We start from the raw sequence: 24,275 nt of genomic DNA on the forward strand, positions 1-24,275 counted from the left end.
TGACATGTCCAAAATCTTGTAACGGATGTCCGGGGATTGATTTTGTTCGTTTCATACTCGTACCAATCTGTAAATTAACCTTATTATTCGGAATTAATCATAAACAGGTTGTTAATAACACCAAAAAGCTTCGTATATGGAGAACTTTCGTAATAGTCTCGAAACATCCGGTTAAAAGCTGATTAAAGTCTCGTAAGTAACTCAAACACATCTTGAAATTTTCGGTCAATAAATCGTGATAACTTGTATTAATTTGTACTTAACAATAAATTAATAGATCTCAACGACTCTCAGATTGGACGTTAAAGTGGCCAAATCTTCAAAATCGTTGAGTTTGTCTGATCCGTTATCACTATCCGTAAGAAAAATGCGTGAATCAGATCTAGTCTTTTGTAGACAAAACACGCGGTTCGCATACACATTTTCAATCATTATGTGAGACTCCGAAACATTTAAATGAAACTAAAATGAGAAAACATACAAGACTAAAAAAAAGCGAGAGGCTTCTTACTTGGAATAGTTATAAAAGGTACCAGGATTATAATTTAGTACGCTTGACGCGCGTTTCGTCTACATAAGACTCATCAGTGACGCATAAATAAAATTATTTATAAAGCCAAACAAGTACAAAATTGAAGAGCATCGAGGATCCAAAATTCCAAAACGTTGTGCAGGCGCAAACATGCAGTGTGGTTAAACATGTCTATTGAGACTTAACTCAATTCTGATACATCTAGCCAATGTAGAATAAACAAACACACAGCAATACGTTACATTCTAGAAGATAACAACTGAAATATTATTTGGTAAAGACGCAAACGACATTTAAATATACTAAGTCTTTTTAAAAGGTGTTCATTATTGCATATGAATATCTGTTTCATAGATGACGAGTGCCCGAATATGACCTAATGGATTAGACTTATCACCAGCTTTGTAAAAAACACAAGCAACAGGGGAAGCGTGTAACAAATTCAACAGGATCTGTTTTTTCCACTTGAAATCAATCCCGATTTTTGGTGGTGTTCGTGTTGCTCGTTGTTTAGTTTTCTATGTTGTGCTATGTATACTTTTTTTGTCTTTTTCTATTTTGCCTTGGCGTTTTCAGTTTATTTTTGACTATGAACTAAAATGTCCCTTTGTTTTTTTTAACCTCTCTTTACTAACTAAAATGCAAAAAATACCTTTACTGCATTTAAATAAAGGCAACAGTAGTATACCGCTGTTCGAAATTCATAAATCGATTGAGAAAAAAATAAATCCGGGTTACAAACTAAAACTGAGGGAAACGTATCAAATATAAGAGGAGAACTACGACATAACAGAAACACAACATTAAAATGTAACACACACAGAAAAGAACTATAATATAACAATGGTTATTTTCCTGACTTGGTACAGGACATTTTAAGAAAAAAATGGTGGGTAAAACCTGGTTTTGTGGCATGCCAAACCTCCCGCTTTTATGGCAATATTAAATATAACATTAAAATGACAACATTACATGACAGGACTACACTACAAATAACTGGAAGAACGTATAGAACAGAGAAACACAGGAATAATAGCTAACAAAAGGTTTCAGGTTTAAAATTTAATACGACAGACGTGCGTTTCGTCCACACAAGACTAACCAGTGACGCTTAGAAGAAAAAGTTCGAAAGCCAAAACAAGTACAAAGTTGAAGAGTACGAGGACCAAAAGTTCCTAAAAGTTGTGACCAATACGGCTAGGGTTTTCTGCTTGCGATAAGAACATCCTTATCATTAAAAATAAATCATACTTTTGCAAACAGTAAATTTTATAAAAGAGGGACAGAAGATACCAGAGGGAGAGTCAAACTCGTAAATCGAAAATAAACTGACAACGTCATGGCTAAAATTGAAAAGGACAAACAGACAAAAAATAGTACACATGACACAACATAGAAAACTAAAGAATAAACAAGACGAACCCCACCAAAAGCTAGGTGTGATCTCATATGCCCAGGAAGGGTAAGCAGATCCTGCTCCAAATGTGGTACCCGTCGTGTTGCTTATGAGATAACAAATCCGGTAAATAGTCTAATTCCGTAGGTCACATTTATGAAAGGGAAGGGGATTGTAGTTACGACCTAAGGAACATATCCGATATCATTTGTGAAACGGTTATTCTATAACGGTCAACCAACTTGTGATGGCGTCCGTAAAATTTACGAAGAGATGATTTCAATTTCACCATTTGGAACTTTTGTTTAATAGCTTCCTTGTGAGCAACAACCCTCTATCAAGAAAATCATGATAGGAAATACAAGCACGGGAATATCGTATCAATTGGGTGATATATACATTGTATGCAGGTGCTGCTGGAATGTTGCTAATTAGATATTGAAAATTCACAATTGGAAAGCTGAAGTTATCTCTTTTGTCGTAAAGTTTTGTTTTCAATCGACCTTCATTGTCAATTTCTAGATGTAAGTCAAGATATAAGCCCAACTTAACTGTATCTTTTGTATCCGTTATCTCTAGTTCAATGGGATAGATGCGTTCGACATAGTCACCAAATTTTGAATTATTTAGTGAAAGAACATCATCTATATAGCGGAAAGTAGAGTTAAAGGATATTGCTAACTTCTTTTCTTTCTTCCTAAGAAGTTCCTGTATGAAGTCAGCCTCATATTAATAACGAAACAAGCCGGCAAGCCGGCAAGAAGAGGGCACAATTCGTTCCCATTGGAATGCCGATAGTCTGTTGAAAACACGTCCTCCGAACGTAACAAATATGTTGTCAATCAAGAAATCAAGCATCTTGATAATGTCAGTTTTAGAGAATTTTTTTTTTTAATTACAACATATTTGTCATGAAGGTAGGATATGTGTTTTGCAAGATTAGGGTCTTTAAAGATTGACGTAGCATGGGCATTGATAGACCCATTCAGTTTCTCAATTCTGATTTGTATCAACGACCTCACTTCCTTAATCCATTCGAAAAGAGTGTCTATGTATTCCTTCTCATGCTTAGCCCATTGCCTGGCATAATCCCCGACTGAATCCATCAAAATCTTAAAGTTGTATTCCTGATTGATGGATTTCGGCTCACGATATTTTGGACCTTTCGATAACACATTTCGTATAAAATAACTATATAATAGATATAAATTACAAAATCGAAGTGGTGACTAACTAGAGAACAAAAACGGATACATTACATAAAATATAAAACAACCTAAACAAGCACATAAAAATATATAGTCGAGTTAGTCAAAGCCATCAACGCACAAAGTGACGTCACATTTGAATTTTTAAAAAAGATTTCCCAAAAATAAGATATAATAAAAATATAATTCAAGATAATATTTTTAAGGCTGGTATAACATTCATTTATAACAATGAAAATTACAATACTATTTAATATCATACTGTAGTACTAATTCGATAATTAATTTTATCATATACTTAGCATTGATATGATAGCTTTTGCATATGTGTAATGAGCGGAAGTACACAAGCCATAATTTCCCACCCGGGCTGATAACCCATATCAGGTGCATCTCGTGCACAAAACCCATAATAGTGCCTCTCGTGCAAGTTACTTCTGAATCAAACTGTAAACCAAATATATCGTATATATTTCGTTCATCCAAACTGAAATCTAATAAATGAACTGGATGATTAATTATTTTTACCATAACACACGAATAAAACAGAAAGAAATAAGATTTACAACTACAAACGATAAGACATTTGACGAAATCCGATGAGAATAACAAATATAACATCAAAACTAAATACATGAATTTGGGACAGAAAAGTACCGTGACACGTCTTATAGCAATGCGAATTCACACTCAGCAAAACAGTCACAATCAGGAATAAGTCACGTTCGGTAATTAAAAGATCAGACGACGTAATAACAATCTAACACGTGGTAAAATGACCTTGGTTAGTTTGTACAAAGACACATCGTATGGATCAACCAATTCGTGATGGTGTCCGTAAAATTTACGGAGTGACATTTGTAATCTGTCCTCCTCATAACTTTGTTGGAGAAGTTTCTGTGTTAGGAGCACACTGCTGTATATGAAGTCCGCATAGTGTGAACATACACGAGAATTACGTATCAATTGAGATATGTAAACACCATACGAAGGGGTAGAGGGTTTGTTACTACTGAGAAATGGGAAATTAATAATTGGGAAGTTAAACTCGTCCCGTTTATCAAAGATTGTCGTGTGAAGTCGAATATCTGTGTCAATATTGAGGAAAGAGTCAAGGTATGAAGCAGTCCTTGTAGTATCAGTGGTATCCTTAATTTCAAGTTCACTGGGATATATGAGGCTAAAATATGGGTTATTCAATGATAGGACATCATCAATATATCTGAAAGTAAAATTAAAGAATTTCGCAAGGTACTTTTTCTTTTTGTGTTTTAAAAAGTTCTGAATGAATTTTGCTTCATACGAGTACAAAAACAAATCAGCCAGTAGGGGTGCACAATTAGTACCCATTGGAATACCGACTGTATGTTGAAAAATAAATCCTAACAAATATATTGTCGATCAAAACGTCCAGCATTTTGATAATATCATCTTCAGTATATTATCTGGTAGATTCAGTGTGGTTCTTCACAAAATAAGAATTATTGTAACCCCAAACAAGAAATTTGTATCTACGATTCCCATTTTTATAGAAAAAGCTCTGTTTATTGAGATGGTGAAGTCGATCTTTCAACTGAGCATGGGGGATAGTAGTGTAAAGCGTAGAAAAATCAAAAGTCTTTATGTTGCTGCAAAATTGAAAAGATTGTGATCGAAGGTTAAGCAGTAGATATTTCGAGTTTTTGAGAATCCACAACTGGTTAACACCACTACTAGAATATATCTCATCACAATATTTTTGAAGCTCATCTATAACTGTAGAAAGAGTAGTAGTCAGTATTTTAGTCGAACATTTTGATAATCCAGCTATGTATCGTTCTTTATATGGAGTTTTGTTTAGTTTTGGTATCCAGTATAATGATGGTAAATTTTCTTCGTTTTCTTTCATGTTGATACCAAAAGAAAGAAGGACAGATTTGTTATTTTGTAAAATTTCGTCCTATATTTTGGTCCCTTGGATAACAACTCTTTTAGTTGTTCATTGGTAACGATGCCAAGATCACCAGTAATAACATACCTAGCTGGAAAATAATTGTATTGTGACGATATACATGAGCAATCCGGAAGCTTGTATTTCACATCTTTCAGGTTAAAACCCTCTTGTGATTGAAAATCTTGGATGCAATAGACTTAGTGTAAGTATAAGAAATAACAGATGTGGATTTATTTTTGAAGTAATCAGGTATAGTTTTTTGTACAGATTTCTGATGGAAAATATTGCTAATCTCTAAACCTTTATTGGCGAATTCTACCTTAAAAAATACGTTTTTTTCTCATTTTTTTAAGTAGTCGATACGGGTTTGAATAGTCTATGGTTAGCCATGTCCATGATTATTGTAACTAATGTATATAAAACAGAACGAGAATCAGTAACGGAAATATTTTTAGCCTCTTGAACTATGGTTTATCCAGTGTTTCTGTTGTTTCGGTTTTTTTTTCTGATAGTTGATTTGTTTCCCTCTGTTTAAGTTTGTAACCAAGATTTGTTTTTGTCTCAATCGATTTATGACTTTCGAACAGCAGTATATTAATGTTGCCTTTATTTATGTAACACAGTTGCAAAAAATGTAAAATGTGCTTATTTCGACTTCTTCAATATCGTTCCAAGAGCTATAACTCGAAATCATGATTTAGCATTTTAATTTTAAACATTTTTGTTTTACTAAATACCGTCAAAATGATTAAAGTCTTGACCTATCCAAAAACAAATTGAGTCACCTCTTAAATTGTGCAATATTATATTATTTTGTTTCCCTTGCCTGTAGTTAGTATGTTATTTGATTTTATTATTTTCTATAGCACTAACAGATACTCATTTATATTCAGTTGTTGTAAATAATGCACAGAATCTTTATGGTTATACAGCTCTGATTATGGTCCTTTGATATTCTGTTTTCGTGTTTCTACAATTTCACTCATCTGACAAATAAACTTATACATGATAATAAAGGAATTACAAAGGAAATATTTTTTTAAAACAAATTACTTTTAAAAATGTCAATATGAAAGAAGCGGATAGCACAAGTACGAGAAGATATCTAAAAATTAAATATACGTATCAATACTGACTTCAATAAGAGTTAATATATTTATAGTAAGTATATTTAACATTTTGTCTCATACGTGGTTGATATTTGTTAGAACATAAACTTCACTTAAAACTGTTAATTACTGTCATGTATCTGACTTGGTTAAGGCCTATTCTTATGGGAAAATGGTGGATTGAACCTGGTTTTATAACTAGCTAAACCTCGAACTTGTATGACAGTTGAAAAATATTCCATTATATTGACAACAATGTGTGAACTAAACAAGCAAACATGATAGGTAAACATGTAAAAAAAAAAAGGTACAGCAGTCAACATTGTGTTGTATTCTTTACCACTATTTTCACTTACAAAGATGTCAAAAAGAAAATCAAAAAGACATGAAGACAGCCCGCGAAAACAAAAGTTTACCAAAGCACAATAAGACAACGAGTGGATGTATTAGTAGCGAGCAATTTCAAATTGATATAACCCACAAAAGACTAAACAGTAAAAAATGATAATTTATAACGATAAATTAAAAAAACATTATTACTCATAATAAAGATGATAAACAACACCAGCAACTATACTCTGTCTTTCAATCCATCTTGCAATATTTGTGTGGTTGATACGGAATATTTATCAACATGGTTTTATTATCTTACGATGAACACTTTTTGGGGAAAAGGACGAGACGTTTGACATAACTCTGGTTCATAAACCTTCTGCTCAGATACTGGTGGCGTTCTACAAAATCTGAGTAGTAGCTGCAAGCTCTTGAATACCCATATTCATTAAATTTGGTATATTGACACTAAGTTGGGGGAAATTGATAATTTTAGAATTTAACTGCCTTTTAAAATAAAGGTCACTTGTTTAAAAAGGGACAAGAAATGACGTTGATACTTTTCGGATTGGTTTTATGTGAAAGTCTTTTTTAAATACATCAAAATGGGTCTATGACAAAAATGTTGCTTAACACATGCTATTACTCTGTGATAAATATGCAATTGTTCCTGATGAAAAAAACAAAGTATCCGCAGTTACCTTGGATAACACACATGTTTTTAAATAACTATACATAAGAGGAAACTACGAACAATACAACGTATGTTCAAACTTGATACCCAGATTAAGAATACTAGTACACTTATCGATGTACTTAGGTGATCTAAGGTAAAATTAAATATATCAAGAATTGAAAAATGATATTTTAAGCTGGAGGAGTATTAGTTAAGGATCAAAATAAGCTAAAATATTGATAGTTCACGGAGCTCCTTTTCGAGATATTGGATTTATAAGATATGGCGGTACTTTAATCTTATATTTGCATGGGTATTATTTGGGTCTCAAATCAAAAGAAAGAAAACCAAGAATCTGCTTAAATTTTGTCAAATGACCTTTTATGAGCTATTAAGTCTTATGTTAAAATATAAATAGATTTATGGGGCAAAATATGTTACCTTGTATCGTATGGACAAACACCAAGGAGTCTTAAAATTTGACACTTGTTCCAAAACCTCAACTAAGTACATCTTCCATAGGTCTGACAAAAGGTATATGAAACCTTCAAATAATTGACCTCTTATTACCAGCTAGTAAAATAGGGCTAGAAAGACTAAGACTAAGGAGTCTTCACGTTTTGATTGACGCAATAGTGTTTACGTATTTTTAAACAAAGGAGAACTAACTGTATTCATCTTTTGGCGTACGTGCTCCTTCATTGGTATGAGACAAACTTCGAACAGGAAGTTTTCTATAAGTACAGAAAACAGCTAGAACAATGTTGATAAAATCATCCATGGCTGACATAATAAAAGTGTCTTCAAAGAAAAAGGATTTTTTACAAACAAGCTTTGAATCCATTGTTTTTTAATGATAAAGTATCAACTCTTCAAAAGATTTACCACTCTATAAGGGTTAAGTTAACATTTATTGAATATATTGATATAATCAACTTATCACGGACATAATTCTCTTTTCCTCCTTCATTTAAATCAAAGCGACATGTCGCCAATTTCAAACGTGCCATAAACATCACGATTGTTGCTACTATATAGTTATACAGGAATAACTAACTATTGTTGAACACCATAGTTGACAACAGATTTTTGGTGGGTTCTGGTGATCTTTTGTGTTAATTTTCATAGACCAATTGTTGTCTGTTGTTATTTATGTATTATGTTGTGAAGTAGGTTCATTAATTTGTTTTTATTGATTGCTCGCTTGTTATCTTTTCCTTTATAGTAGAAATGATACTGTAAGAAACGCTTTAAAAGGATGATGATCGTTTGGGGACGTCTTTTCAATTAATGAGTTAATACAATATAACAGAGCTTTCTTTCCCTATATTTCTAAACAGGGTGTCTGCTCACAAGGACGAGATTAAAACAAAGGTTATAAATGGTAGTATTAAATTTACACTTTTTGAAAGTTTTATACACACCATCATGATTTTGTTAGCTTTTAATTAAAACATGTGTCACAAATGACCGAAGATTTATATTACTTGGTGTAGCCTTACTTATTTTTTTCGTCGATTGTAACATGTCCTTATGCGACTTATCAAGGAATTTTAATAACCATGATTAACACGATGGTGTAAGTATTGGAAAATGTCGAATTACCCCTTCCAGAGAAACAGTAATCACCTGCCTTAAGTAGACAAACACGTTTCTAGCGAACCAATTTATAAGTCTGTAAATAACTACTGCCAGTGCTGGTAGACGTTTGGTCTCCAAGGTATAAACTGCCCAGGAGAAAGTACTTTTGTGTTGACATATAAATGCAAATAATATGATAATTTTCTGTAACTATTCAAACCCATTTATTTTTTTTTTATTCGAAACATAAAAGCTATTCTATCGACTTGACAAGATACTAGTCTACGCATATTTGGTTCAATTTTTTTTTTTTTTTTTTTTTTTTTTTTTTTATGTTCAATGCTCTTTTAATTCTTAATTCATGTGATTTCAACTTTTATGATTCAAGAGCATCTGGTGAGTGTTTAATTAACGGAACGTGCGTATGGAGTACTAAATTATAAGCCTTATATCTTTGACGAATTTGAACAACAACTGGCTCTTTGACACTTTTGTAGATGTTTCGTCTTTAAGGTAATTATCAGCCTTGTAGTCAGCTATTTCGAGTTGACATAAAATGTTATTTAGGTTTTTATATCCCATGTGAAGGATAACAATTGCCATTGTCATATTTTGTACAATATTAAAAGGTTTTGATATCCAATTATCTTCAACGTGTTTGATATGACATTTAAATTATTTTCATTCGAGCCCCTAGGGACTTTATTATAGACGAACTGCTTTATTACTGTACTAAATCAGAGCAGTTCGTCTATAATAAAAAGCCTGGGATCTCTGATGAGTTTCCATCTCTTAAAAGAATGAGTCGTGCTGGTTTTGCTTTACTTTTAAGTTTTGCTTTTTGTTTATCTTGATTTAAGTTTTATTGTCTTGACCCTTCTCCAAAAACATCCTGTTTCTATTTAAAATCTACAAATTCGATAAAGTGAAATTCCGAAAAAATTTTAATGCAATCACTAGTTGGTTAACCCTTATAGAAATTTTACGGACGCCATCACGAGTTGGTTGATCGTTATGAAATAACCGTTTCACAGATGATATCGGATATGTTCCTTACGTCGTTACTTTAATCTCCTCCCCTTTCACGAATGTGACCTACCGAATTATACTTTTTACCGGATTTGTTATGACATGAGCAACATGACGGGTGACACTTTTGGAGCAGGATCTTCTTATCCTTCCGGAGCACCCGAGATCACTCCTAGTTCATGTTGCTTATTCTTTAGTTTTCTATGTTGTGTCATGTGTACTTTTGTTTGTCTGTTTGTCTTTTTCATTTTTAGCCATGGCGTTGTCAGTTTATTTTCGATTTGAGTTTGACTGTCCCTCCAATATCTTTCGTCCTTCTCTTATTTCTTTGTCACAGATGACCATGGATACCTTCCAAATGTCTTTTCCATAATCCTGTCCACTTTTCCTCGTTTGTGACATAACCGAATGAAACATCTGACCTTATTTGTAATTACCAGGAATAATATGACAGATGCCACCAGTTGAAAAGGATCTGCATACTCGTCTAGAGCACCCAAAATGGTCCTTGTGCTTGAGGGATCTAGTGTTACTTATTCTTCACTTTTCTATATATGTAGTGTTGTAAACTTATTTGTCTGTTCGATGTAAATGTAAATTTGTCAAAGCGTTGTTAGTATTATATAATAACAAATAGTAAGTGTATGTAATGTACATTATGACTTCATATAGTAATTACTTTAATTAGCGTTACTGTATTAATCAAACCACAAACAAAGTTCCGTAGCTGACTCCTTATCGTCTACCTGTTGTAAGCAGGCGGAAATGGGTTTGGTTGACTGGCCATCCTCTGGTTAATTTTTCGCCAAAAACTGTTTAGATAAGAGCGAAACAAAAACACTGGTTGTAATAATTAGTGAGAGTGTTTGAGTTGTCATAAATTCAAAACAAACTTAAAACAAAACCGCCTGTATGTATATGTTGCCCTTTACTGTGATGCTTAATTAGGTTCATCATGAACCTTTGCACCAAGTTTCAAAAGACATCGTAATGTAAGTACAAAAAGAGAGTTAAATCTTTTTATATTTTAGAAAATAACCAACATATAAATGGAACAAGTCTGATGACCTTTATTTTGAATCCAAACTGTGTTGATTGGAGGATACAAGTCTGATGCAATACAAGAAGTCGTACATACTCGAAGTAATTCAATCTTTGAGACTTCACCTGATAGACATATACAGAATCCTTAGATATGTTGTTTTAATTGCCTTACGAAACTTTGAAATACAACACGATTACAAACTGTATTAGTGTTATAAGCTGAAGAGGCTTTCGTTTTATTGGAGCTACAGCTGGTGAAGGATTTCTTTCAAAATAAATCACTGCTGATATCATAAAATGCACTTATTTTATTACATAGAATCATGTTAATACTATGTTTGATACATTGTCACGCTAATTAGTTGTTTACAGTACATTCATAAATAACACAATGTTCTGACGTGTCTCTGTCACAGAGACATTGAAACAGCTCATGTGTACATCAAGAGTTGTATTAGTTGAAAAAAAGAAGTAAACATAAATATTTTTACTATCGGTGATGGATGAAAATTATCTGCCAGTTCATGCTGCATAGCATTATTATACTGTAATTTGTTGAGCATTAACTTCATAGATATTTGTCACCAGGTTAAGCTCAATTCTTACACCAATGAAATAATTGCCTTCTCTTACTTTCAAGATTCTGATAAACTATGTTCGGCTCTATTGACCTTCTACACATGTGAATACATTGATCTCTACTATCCATAAGAGATACCGTCTACACATGTGAAGGGCTTGATGACCTCTGCGATCCATAAGAGTTCATTTCAATAACATTTTTATGGTTGACAAGTGACGTATGACACGTCTTACTTCCTTCGTCTCTAAGTTCTGTTGCGTACCGATACGTTTGTGATCGACTAGTACCGCGTTTCCATACAACACAAGCACAGATTGTCTTTTTAAATGTTTCCTTGAACTTTTTCGACATAAAAGTGTATATGATTGGATTAATACTGCTGTTGGCATATGCCATAATGTAAAAAGCTTCACGAATATGTTTATGGTGACCTTCATGGAGATCTGGTAAAACTTCAAATCCGATTAAAACATTGTTGATTTGTAATGGGGCCCAACAAATAATGAAAATTACAATCACAGCTACCAACATTTTAATGACCTGTGCAAAAGAAAAAAATATATTAAAATTACAATTGAGTCATTTCGCTAAAAAAAAGCAACATCACTACGAAATAATGGTTTGAAATTTGAATTGGTGTACTTTTAAATAAACTTATTGGTACCTAAGGAAAACAATGAATAGTTCTATAACAATGCATTTAACATGCATAAACTTAAGACTTAATAGAAATCGTTTTTCATCAAAAGGATAGAAAAGGGAAAGAGTACTTATCTTTGTATTATAGTCCCTTTGTAGATCCCACTCACCTGCTTTTTACTTTTATTATCATCACGAGATTTTCGAGGTACTAAATATGGGGAACTATCTGTATCAGTATTTGAACCGTTCGGTGAAGTTAACCTAATAAAAATATCAAGAGTTTCAAAATATATATATAAAACGTACATATCTTTCAATGAGTCACTTACTCTTCCATAAACATTATTGTGTCCATTAAAACAGGGAGAAGTTAGGCATGCTTTTCTTCAGGCGAGCAATTAACTTACGCCTGAAAGTCAGCATTGCGATCATTGAAATACAAAATACATAGAAAAACATACAATAGTCATGAAAATTAGGACATAATTTATTTATCTTTCAATATAATTCATCCCATATCAAAATATTAATGCAACATACAACTGATAATAGATGACTTCCATAAATGCTTTAATCTCTCTTCTCAAATATTACGCGCAGCTACCTTACTCTACTGAAAAGACCAGTGTTCTATATGCTGACTGAAATTGTGACTTCTCACTCGAACCCGATGTGAGCCCTGTCTTTTTCTTGTTTTTTTTTTTTTTTATCTCCGACATATTTGTGGTAAATTTCAAAAGTTGAAGATTTGTTTCAACGGAGTTTTTTTTCGGTATATATTTTTTTCCTGTCTATATAGGACAACGTGGGTTACTGGTCGGGTACATATTATTATTAGCTTCTTTGTGCGTCCGTCTGTACTTCCACCAATCATTGATATTTGGAGGTCGGATTGTACTTAGTATGAGTATTCATACCTTTGAGAAAGTGTGTTGAGAACAAAGGAAGAAATATACATTGGAAGTATAATGGTTAATACTCAGCTCACCTTAGCCATTCCTAGGCTACGCGTATAAATTATATGTATACACAAAATGTTACCCCTCTCTAAATGTATATCCCATTCAAGAATGAATACATTAACGGTACCAATTTTACTTCAATTGATCTGCATTCGGACAATAACTGTATTTACAGTGATACACGAAGCAAAAATAATTAAAACAAACAAAAAATTAAACAAACGACAAAGATCAGATCAAATCAACAAGGAGCAAAAGTAAATCCTATAAAGACAAAGAGTAAGACTTTGCCTTAAGAAGATATGTTACATTATTCAGAAATATTATTACAGCAAATTTGAAATTATTATTCAACACCATTACCTGTCACATACATGAAGAAAACTGCTCATTGCGAAGATGCTACATTGCTAGATGAACTTAGATGAAAAATACTTGTACAAAAGGTAAAACAAAATGGTACTGACACTAACCTGCGTTGCTGTCTACTTTGAAATGACGAAATATGCCACAATTCAAGGCATATGTTTACATAGGCGAACGTCATTATAATAACGGGTACTAGCAATAAAATATATATCATGTAAATTTCATAGGCTACAGATATCGCAAATGAATTCCAGATCTTTCTGCACCAGATTGCCTTCCGATGTATGCCATGCACGATATGATACTCCTGCAATGAGATTGAAAGAATTGCATATGTTTTTCACTAGATTTTATGTTTTCAATTCATTTAGATATTTGAATCAACATATGTTCACGAAGTTCAAATAATAACGAGCACGTGAAAGTTTTTTTTACTGTAACGTCTCCTAACGTCATTACACCGAATGTTTTATTTTTTTCGTTGTACTATGAGAGAGAATTTCTTACTCAACTTTGAGTCATTAAATCTCACTGACGGCAAAAAAAAATATATAAGCATATATAAAAAAAGCTACCTTTTGTGTGCTTGTTGGTGCAAAATAGTTTCAGATATTTTCCAAGAGTAATAATGAAATAAGTTATAAATCAGTATGAAGTATGGATGACATTCTGTTTTTTCCCAATATTATCCCTGATTTCCGAAGACACTTTTGAGTGGGAGAGTATAGAATTTCCGGATAGTTTATAACAAAAGTTCCGGAAATTGGGATTTGTCAAATTTAACCCGCAAAAATTTATTTTATACCCTAAGAAAGCTGAGCATCTTTAGAAATTAGGTAAACATTTTAAAAACGCAGTAGATTTTTGCCCACCTCTGATCCTATTGTTAGTGTTTCATCATTACTTAATGAGATAAAACTTTTTTTGCACCAACAAACAAAACAAAGGTTAGAATTTTTATGCAAACATTTCTAGCCTTAAATGAAGATTCCGTGACAGAATCGTGTCTTAAAATCCGTCATGAATGGCTTCAGTATTATGACACCGTAGGAATGCGTTACCACAAATATCCAAAATAGCCTTTAACGACGACATAATGGTTTGAACAAATGTTCAATGGTAAATGTAAAATTTATTATTCTTCATTAGGTAAAAGAAAATGCCTGCACCAAGTCAAAAATATGACAGCTGTTTTCCATTTGTTTGATGTGTTTGACCTGTTGACATTACCATTTGATGAGTTCGGCGTTTTTCTTCGCGCAGTAATACAACAAGTTACAAATTATATCTGCCAATGTTCTTGTTACATAAATGTGAGCCATGAATTTTCACTAGAGCAAAGCTTTTTGAATAATATCTTTTTATGGCGTTTTCAGTTCATCATTTTTTTAATTTTACTTTTGTTTTTATTAGTAAAGTGATTAGAAGATAAGGAACAGTTTTTATAGGAAGGATCAAATCATTGTGAGTAGTTATCAAATGTACCAGGATTATAATTTAGTACGCCAGACGCGCGTTTCGTCTACATAAGACTCATCAGTGACGCTCATATCAAAATATCTATAAAGCCAAACAAGTACAAAGTTGAAGAGCATTGAGGATAAAAAATTCCAAAAAAGTTGGGCCAAATACAGCTAAACTGACATGGGTGTCTACAAGTAAATATGATTAGCATACCAATTGTTTAGTATTTGTTTAATAAAACAGATAAACTTGTTGTTATGCAACTTGAAGACACTTAACATTCAATATAAAGACATATCAAGTCTTTTCCACAATCATATATTCAAAGTCGTATAAAACTTTGATATAAGGAGATCTTTTGTATATATGAAAGAAAACAACCTCTTTTAAACACAAAAGACAAAAAAATATGTGCTATTGTATACGCCAAGATAGAATGTGCAAATCAAATAAAGACAACAGTAGGATAGATAAACTTGACTAAGACATGTTATAAAATCAGATAGATATATCTATATCTGTTAAATATTTCAGGTCAACCTTATAGACTTGATAAACTGTATGTCAACCTCTGGGAGTTTATCATTATGATTTGTTGTTGTTTTCTATTTTGTTATGTTTGTCGTTACTAATTGTTGATTTTATTTTATTTTTAACAATCATACATGAATTTGGAAGTCTACTCACTCCCAAACACTGACATATGATTAATAAAAAATGGGTATATGTAAAAAAAAACTTGTTACATTCTTCAAGTAATACTATATTTGTTGAGTTTGGAGGATTCATATTTCAACAGACAATCGGTATTCCAATGGGTACTAATTGTGCACCCCTACTAGCCGATTTGTGTTTGTACTCGTATGAAGCAGAATTCATTCAAACCCTTTAAAAGACAAACAGGAAAAGCGCCTTGCAAAATTCTTTAATTTTACTTTCTGATATATTGATGATGTCCTATCATTCAATAACCCATATTTCAGTCAATACTTGCATCTCATATGTCCCAGTGAACTTGAAATTAAGGATACTACTGATACTAGAAGGATTGCTTCATAACTTGATCTTTTCCTCAATATTGACACTGATGGACGACTTCACACGAAAATCTATGATAAACGGGACGATTTCAACTTCACAATTATCAATTTCCCATTTCTCAGCAGTAACATACCCTCTGCCCCTTCGTATGGTGTTATATCACAATTGATACGTTATTCTTGTGCATGTTCACACTATACAGACTGCATATACAGGAGTGTGATCCTAACGCAGAAACTGCTTTAACAAAGTTATGAGGAAGACAGATTAAATTTTACGGACACCATCACGAATTGATTGATCCATACGATGCATCTTTGTCCAAACTAACTATGGACATTTTTACCACGTGTTAGATGATGGTTCGTCATTACGTCGTCTGATCTTTTTATTACCGAACGTGACTTTTTCCCGAATGTGACTGTTTTGCTGAGTGTGAATTCGTATTGCTTTAAGATGTGGCACGGTACTTTTCCATCCCAAATTCATTTGTTGGCTTTTGATGTTGTGTTTGTTGTTGTCATCGGAGTTTGTGAAATGTCTTAACGTTTGTAGTTGTTAATCGTATTTTTTTAAGTAGTATTCGTGTGTTGTGTTGGGGATAACTAATCATCCAGTTTATTTGGTAGATCAAAGAAATTTACACGATATATTTGGTTTGCAGTTTGATCAGAAGAAACACCGACAAAGCTAGATAATACACTTAATTATCTAATTACTACTACAATTAGATACCAATTAGTATTATAATTTTCACTGTTATTAGTATAAGTTAGATGTGTCATACAAATCTGATCTTGAATTTCATCCAAATTCTTTCTTAATTTTCGAAACACGTTTTAGAAATTCAAATGTGACGTCACTTTGGGTGTTGCAATGGCTTTGGCTAACACGCCTGTGATTTTGTAATGTATTCGTTTTTATTATATAGCTAGTCACCACTTCAGTTTAATCATGTATATCTATTATTTAGTCATTTTATAAAATTTACTGTTTGCAAAACTATGTATTATTCTTGATAGTAATAATGCTTTTGTCCCAGGCGGATAACCCTGGCCGTATTTGTCAACTTTTTGAAACTTTTGGTCCTTAACGAACTTCAACTCTGTACTTGTTTTGGCTTTCAAACTTTTTTTCATCTGAGCATAGTTTTGTGTGGACGTAACGCACGTATGGCGCGTAAAATCTTTTAACTTGGTACCTTTTGATGGCTATTATTCGTTTGTTTCTCTTTCCTATATTTTCTCCCATTTATTTATTGTAGCCATGTCGTGTAATGTTGTCATTTTAATGTTATAATTAACATTGCCATTAAAGCGGTTTGGCATGCCACAACCAGGTTCAACCCGCCATTTCTTCATAAAATGCCCTGTACCAAGTCAGGAAAATGGGTATATTTACATATATATATGCATTAGAGTTCGTGTCTGTGTGAGTTACATTTTGGTGTTTCTGTTGTGTCGTAGTTCTCTTATATTGGATACGTTTCCCTCAGTGTTAGTTTGTAATCCGGATTTGTTTTTTCTCTATCGATTGATCAATTTCGAACAGTAGTATACTACTGTTGCCTTTATCTATAAGACAAGAAAACTAACAAATATTAGGACACGAAAATCACATTTATTATACATACCCTGCCATAGAGTATAGGACATGCTAAAACCAAGGAAGCTATCCATAATATACAAATAACTTTCTTTGCCCTTCCAACGGTGCACACATATTTCGATCTGACTGGATGAAGTATAGCATAATACCTAAAAATATACGAAAACATTAATGCAATAAAATCTAGAAGAAGATTTTGATTCTTTATATAAGATATGGTATGATTGTTAATGAGACAAGTCTTCACAAGCGACCAAATGACACAGCTATATGTCGCATGTTCTACAACAATTTAGTTTATTTGATTGATGTTAACATATATAATGAGTATATGTACAATAAAATCTCAGGGTTTACCATACAATAGACAGAAAATCTGCTAATGTCATTTTGATTATTATGCTCTCAGAAACTTTGAAGCATGCTGACCTTCCTTGTGTCGAAGAATTAATTTTTATTTAAAATGGAAAATATCTACTTTCTTAAAAACTATTACAATTCCTGGTAACGTATCATATTTAAGTGTTTTGTGGCAATTATACAAAAGTTATGATTTAATGAAAGTGCAGTAGCGTTATACATGTACTTAAATTGCATGCAATTGGTTTTGAATCTTGCGTTTAATTGGTATTTTGTTTGTTTTCAATTAAATGTTATAAAATAATGCCATAACAGTATCTGGTTACCCTCACACATAGATCACATTAAATATTGACGTATTAAAAGCTTATTATTTTTCTATTTGAAGAACTTTATAGCCAGAGACAATATACAATTTTAATTTAGTATTCCAAAATAAATTTCTATACTTCATATGTTTCATCTATTTTTGTTTATTAACGTAATTTGAAAAAGATAAGGTAGCCACTGTCTTCATTACTTATTCATTTATTTGTATTTATAAGTTGCATAGAAGCAAACCTTTGAATATGTATGTTCCTACGTCAATTACATTTTTTATATTATGGGCATAAACATTGCGTTTTAAATATTACTAATATAAGTTCATGATTATTTCTGTCAGATTTATATACCATAAGGGCATCTTAATTTTATCAATTATTGCATTTATCTGAGCTCCAATATTGAAATAATGTGATAGTCATTACTTTTTTCAATGTTTTAACGTATGCTTGATGCCCATTAAACGCACAAGTGGCGTAATAGAAGAAATATTAAAAAGTTAATACTTTGACGGATATATAACGATATTAACCAAAAGTAAAATTACAAAAGTACCGAACTCTAAAATTTAAACGGAAAATCTCGAAGCAAATGGCAAAATAAAAAGCTCCAACACATCAACCAAAGGACAACAACTATCACATTCCTGACTTGGTGCATGTATTTTTTAGGCAGAAAATGATGGAGTAAACCTGGTTTTATAGCTAGCTAAACCTCTCACTTGTATGACAGTCGCATTTTTAATTCCATTATATTGACAACCATGTGTGAACAAAACAAAACAGATTTAATAGGTAAATACTTCAAAATTAGGGATACACCAGTCAGCATTTTTTTATAATTTTAATCAATATGAAAACAAACAAACATGAATTAATGTACATGTATCTTTAATCAAAGTGTTTCTTCTCTGCTAAATAAAAAGTAAAAGTGTATAGCCAATATAATGAATTTATAATATATTGAAACATCTAAGTTGTACGAAAGTTGATAGGTCTTACTGCATTTAGCATAACCCGAAGTATTTCTTTAATATGATTTGAACCATTTGAATTCTGCCTTTTTGAATAAAGAACTTCCCGTAGATGTGAAATTCTATCAAAGTTATGGATGATCAAGTTGCTTTTCGTCTTGATTCTAAAAATAACGTAAAGCCACCAGTTTCTTAAGACCCAAGGCAAACATTCGCGAGTGATAGTAATAATTTTATTGACTGCAAACGCATTTTCTGATAATAAGATTACAGTTCAAACTAGTTAATACTGAATTAACATGTACTGTTGGTTTCTAAGGGATATCCCTTCATTAAGGCATCAAGTGAGTAAAAGAAATCTAGCCTGATCATCAGTAATACAAAGTAAATCACACTGAAAACTTTGTCAAAAATAGTATTTTAAGACAAGAAAGTGCAATTGTATTACAACAGTTGAGGTGAAACATTGCGAAATAATGGCAAATAAACAACGCAATGTACTTTCTTGTGTTTTAAACATTTTGTCATTAAAATATCATCAGACAACTAAATGAGAAAATCTGCAATGACAAACGATCTGTAGAAATGACTTTTCAAGTTAAAACGAACATTCTGTTAAATGATAGGAAATAGCTGAATATTGTGAAAAATGAGTGTTTATATGCGACAAGAATAAAACAACAGAATGTTCCTGCAAGTAACTGTTTCAATCAAAGGGGAGGATTAAACACGTCTGAAGAAAATGGATATTATATTCCAAATCAAATCCAATATAAAACATGTGCTTTGCTTTCGAATATAGTCTAGTGGCACAGGTAACATACTAACAAATAGTGGCGTCTGTAAAACTTTATTTCCTATTGATTAAATAATATGACTACATAAAGGGTAACGTTGGTCTTCTCAGTTTTTATGGATCTTCTCTTTTTGAATTTACCTTGCAGTATTTTTGTTTAAAAGTTTTTTTATTTAAATAAAATGACTATCATAATTGATAGAACTCATTGCAGTGTTTATGTTATAAACCATTTTTGTTCTTTTTACCGTTCTTCATCTTTATGTTGCGTTGCAATAAACGAGAGTCATTGTTTTATAGTAACATGTCACTTAATGGTTAGTCAATAGTCAGACATATAACGCATGTGGTAAAAATCATATTATTAATCAAAATGCTTTTATACTAGTTGAACAATCAATATCAATTACTCGCATGTGTAAAAACCTATCCATGTTGGAACTTTATTTTGATATGTAAAAGGATTAATATTGAAGTTGATGGTTTGATAAAAAAAAAATTGCTATTCCTTCTTCAAATTGACAATACCAAGGTCAGTTTTGAAAAAAAGTATATTAGGTTAATTAATTATTAACATATAATGATAAACGAATGTCGCCTCTTTCTCATTTAAATCTTAAGATCCTGAAGGATTTCAACATCAAGAATTTGATTGTTATTCAATATCTTATTAGTTGTTTTTGATTATGATATCATGCGACAAAGACGAGATGTTAGTTAAAATAGTTATGCAATTAAAGTTTAACTAGGACTAAAGCTTCGAATAGTAAGCCTGTACGATTGGAACATCTTAACGTTTTCGTGCATTATTTAAATGCCAGTTTTACTTCTTTACTAAGTTCGATATATCGATAGAATGCTAAAGCCTCATTAATTGTTCTGAAATAAGATAACCGATTTTAATGAGTTTTTAAATTGGCTTTATATGGATCGTAAATACTTCAGTTTTGTGATGGAAATTAAAGAAAACATTTCTCAGATGTTTTTCGCTAACGAGCTACGTATATTTTGTTTTCGTGCTGTAGTATGATTGACAGAGGCCTTAACAAGTCATGGATAGTCACTTAAGGTCTGGATTTTCTCAGCGGCATGGAAAACCATTGATTCTATTTAGTTAAGAATAAATGGGACTTTTAATTGTCTTCAAATGAAATTCTCTAGAAATGTTATAGATTAAAGATTCCATTAAAAGAATCTGCCAACAAAACAATTCTTTAATATATGTGTTTCAATAGTATATAACGCAATATACCCAAAAAAAAATGATTTTGATGCGTACACAATAAATTACTAGCATTTCAGTATATCTATATATAATCGAATATAATAAGTAAATTTTGTTTTATTTCTCCGAGATCCACCACAACCCACCCACCCCCCCCCCCCCCCCACCAAAAAAAAAATGTACCTGAATAATGTCAAAATAGGTGTCAAATACAAATACAATTTTAAAAACTAAACTGTAGCTTCAGTTCTTTTTTTTGTTTTTGTTTATAAAAATAATAATGGTTCATTTCTAATAATAGACAGAAACATACATCAATAAATTAAAAAAAAACTGATATTTGATAAGGCAAATCATCAAAACATTCCATGTGAACTGAAACATGTTATTTTACTGTATAGTTTCAAAATTGGTGCTTTGGAGAATTTCAAGAAAAAAAGTTGAACAGCAATCAAAATGAACTGATGTGGCACTGCAATATGCTCTAGAGATTAAGTAATCGTTTTTATCATCTTCTAATGGATCTAAAATGAAATCAGTTATTTTGTAAGGCTTCAATGTGCATGAACATCACTTGTAATATAACAAAATTATTAAAGATTGAATCAAACATGAGATCGAGGGGGAATCCTGATGCCCTTGAAGGTTTGCACTATCTGCCCAACTCTGATAAGGTCGGGTTTAATCTTATTGATTAATCTTATTGAGTAATGGACATTAACATACCAAGCGATGAACATATAATTCAGACAACACATCTTTTGTAAATAAAATTTAAATCAAACTATCAATTTCGTGCGTCCGAGCGTCCGACGCGCATTCATAGTTTAACCGTCACCAGGAACACTCAACCCCAAACCTCTGCAAACCAGGGCAGTATAAATATATAGACACGTTAGAAGCTATACGATTACAAAAGACCAAACAAGATGAGTCTAATTCATCTAAGGTCAACGTTTCCCTATTATCTTGAACAATTAGACTGCGCAATTTCAACGTAGCAATTATTGTAATCTCGTAGAAATAAAAAGTGCAATTTTCAACATTATCCTGAGAAATACTATTATGGAAGAATTTGCTTAAAGTCATATAAAACTTATAGTGCAAGTCAACCTAAAGGGAAATGATAGCATTTTCTCGATGAAGAAGCACGTTCATGAAGTTTACTTCATGCGAGTGATAAAAGTTTCGTTATAGAATGATATTGACGCACAACCATAAAAACACATAGTCCTCAGGCAATACCCACGAAAACAATGTTTATAAATTCTATACTCTCATATCCATTGTTGTATAAATACAGTATATATAAAATCGCGAATAGCACAGAAAGAATAAATGACAAGAATTCATAAATTATTTGCATATATTTATAAATATATTTATATTATCAATGCAAAAAGAATAATCACAAATGATCAACATTTTAAAAATTGTTAATATAGGTAAAACATAATACAGCTGTAAAAATATGATTGTAAACTGAAATAACACATTGATGGATGTGCTAAATATGGTTATTATACAAAATGAAACTTAAATGGTGCATTGTCTGCGGCGGATTGGAAATGATAATCACTTGGGAGAAACATTCCGCAATAATTTTTTCGTGTACCTTCAACTTCGTGACGTATGTTTTTGATTTCATTTGCTAGTACCGTTTATACAATAATTTCTAACCTTACTATCAAAACGTGAGAAATGATTCTAATAAAATTTAAGTTTCATGAAAGAAATACAATGTTTGAAAAGTAAGAACGCACGACCTTACGTCATTAGCAAAGATTGTGAATAAACACTCGATCTGAAAAGACCCATAGATTTGTTTTTATCATCAAATGCTGAAAAAAGTAACGTTACGAATTTATGATGAAATTGACTGTTTGCGTTTGGCATTTGGTAGAATTAAGCGAAAAAAGATAGTTCGTTTGAAAAAAAAAAAAACAAACTTACAAAAATACTGAACTTAATGGAAAATCTAATCTTCAAGTCCATAATCACATGACAAAATCAAATAACAAAACACATAAAAAAACGAATGGACATCAACAGTCATATTCCTGACTTGGAACAGGCATTTTCAAATGTAGAAAATGGTAGATTTAACCTGGTTTATAGCGCTAACCCTCTCTCTTTGATGACAGTCTCATCAAATTCCATTGTATTTACAATGATGCGTGAACTAAATGGACATAATAAATACAATAGTCAAGATATGGGTAAAGCAGTCATCATCGTGTAACAATTTTAAAAGGAACAATTTAACAGAACACAAAAACATCTATCTACAAACACATTCATTGATTCGCATGTCTGACGTTAGAAAATTTTATACGTCACATATATTTGTCGTTTATTGTATATACAAATAATTTAAAAATTTCAATAAACAATGTTAGCATACAGGGTTAAAAAATCAAAAGTATGTAAGAATTAATTTCAGAAATAGACCGAGATTTAAAATAGTCCAACAGTTATATATCATATTGACATAAAATAGAGCAATATCATACTGACGGGATCTTTTAAAGTACAGAGTCACGTTATAAGAACCAAAGAAATACAAAAAGTCGCATATACAAAACACACCAGCAAAAAATTAAAGACAATACAAACACATTGACGGGATGTTTAAGTACTGAGCCACGTTAAAGGGATATCCCATAAAACAATCCAACAGTAAAAGTAATATTAATAATAGAACAAAGACAAATGAAAAAACAACATAACAATAATATGTTGTTAAGAGGATAAACAACATCAGTACGCAGAATCTATAAATCAAGACCATAATGTATTATTTGTGAAGTTGATACGGAATATTCATCATCAAGCTCTTGGGACCTTCCGATGAAGTTTTTTAGAAAAAGGACGAGACGTTCTTTGACATACCCCTGGATAATCAACTTTCTACTCAGACACTGATGACGTTTTACAAACTCTGAGTAGGAGCCGCAAGCTCTTGAATATCGAATAAGTTGGGAAATATATATCCCATATGCAGGTGAAGTTGGTATATTGCTACTTAGGTGGGGGAAGTTTATAATATCCAAATTAAAATCGTCTCTTTTGTCATAGATTTTGGTA

General features: G+C 31.9%; 1 protein-coding gene across 1 annotated transcript in view; it reads right to left on the reverse strand.

Moving 5' to 3' along the window:
• Positions 1-10,972: 10,972 nt before the first annotated feature.
• Positions 10,973-24,275, reverse strand: part of LOC143057906 (QRFP-like peptide receptor) — a 42,060-nt gene continuing 28,757 nt past the window's right edge. The window contains exons 3-6 of the mRNA XM_076231368.1: positions 17,536-17,659; positions 13,502-13,704; positions 12,234-12,327; positions 10,973-11,964 (exon numbers count right to left, since the gene is read on the reverse strand). Of these exons, the coding sequence (XP_076087483.1) occupies positions 11,563-11,964; positions 12,234-12,327; positions 13,502-13,704; positions 17,536-17,659 (823 nt within the window). The 3' untranslated portion in view covers positions 10,973-11,562. The remainder of the gene's footprint in view (positions 11,965-12,233; positions 12,328-13,501; positions 13,705-17,535; positions 17,660-24,275) is intronic.

The sequence above is a fragment of the Mytilus galloprovincialis genome, chromosome 1 (genome assembly GCF_965363235.1).
Source record: "Mytilus galloprovincialis chromosome 1, xbMytGall1.hap1.1, whole genome shotgun sequence".
In the NCBI taxonomy this organism is placed as follows: Eukaryota; Metazoa; Mollusca; class Bivalvia; order Mytilida; family Mytilidae; genus Mytilus; species Mytilus galloprovincialis.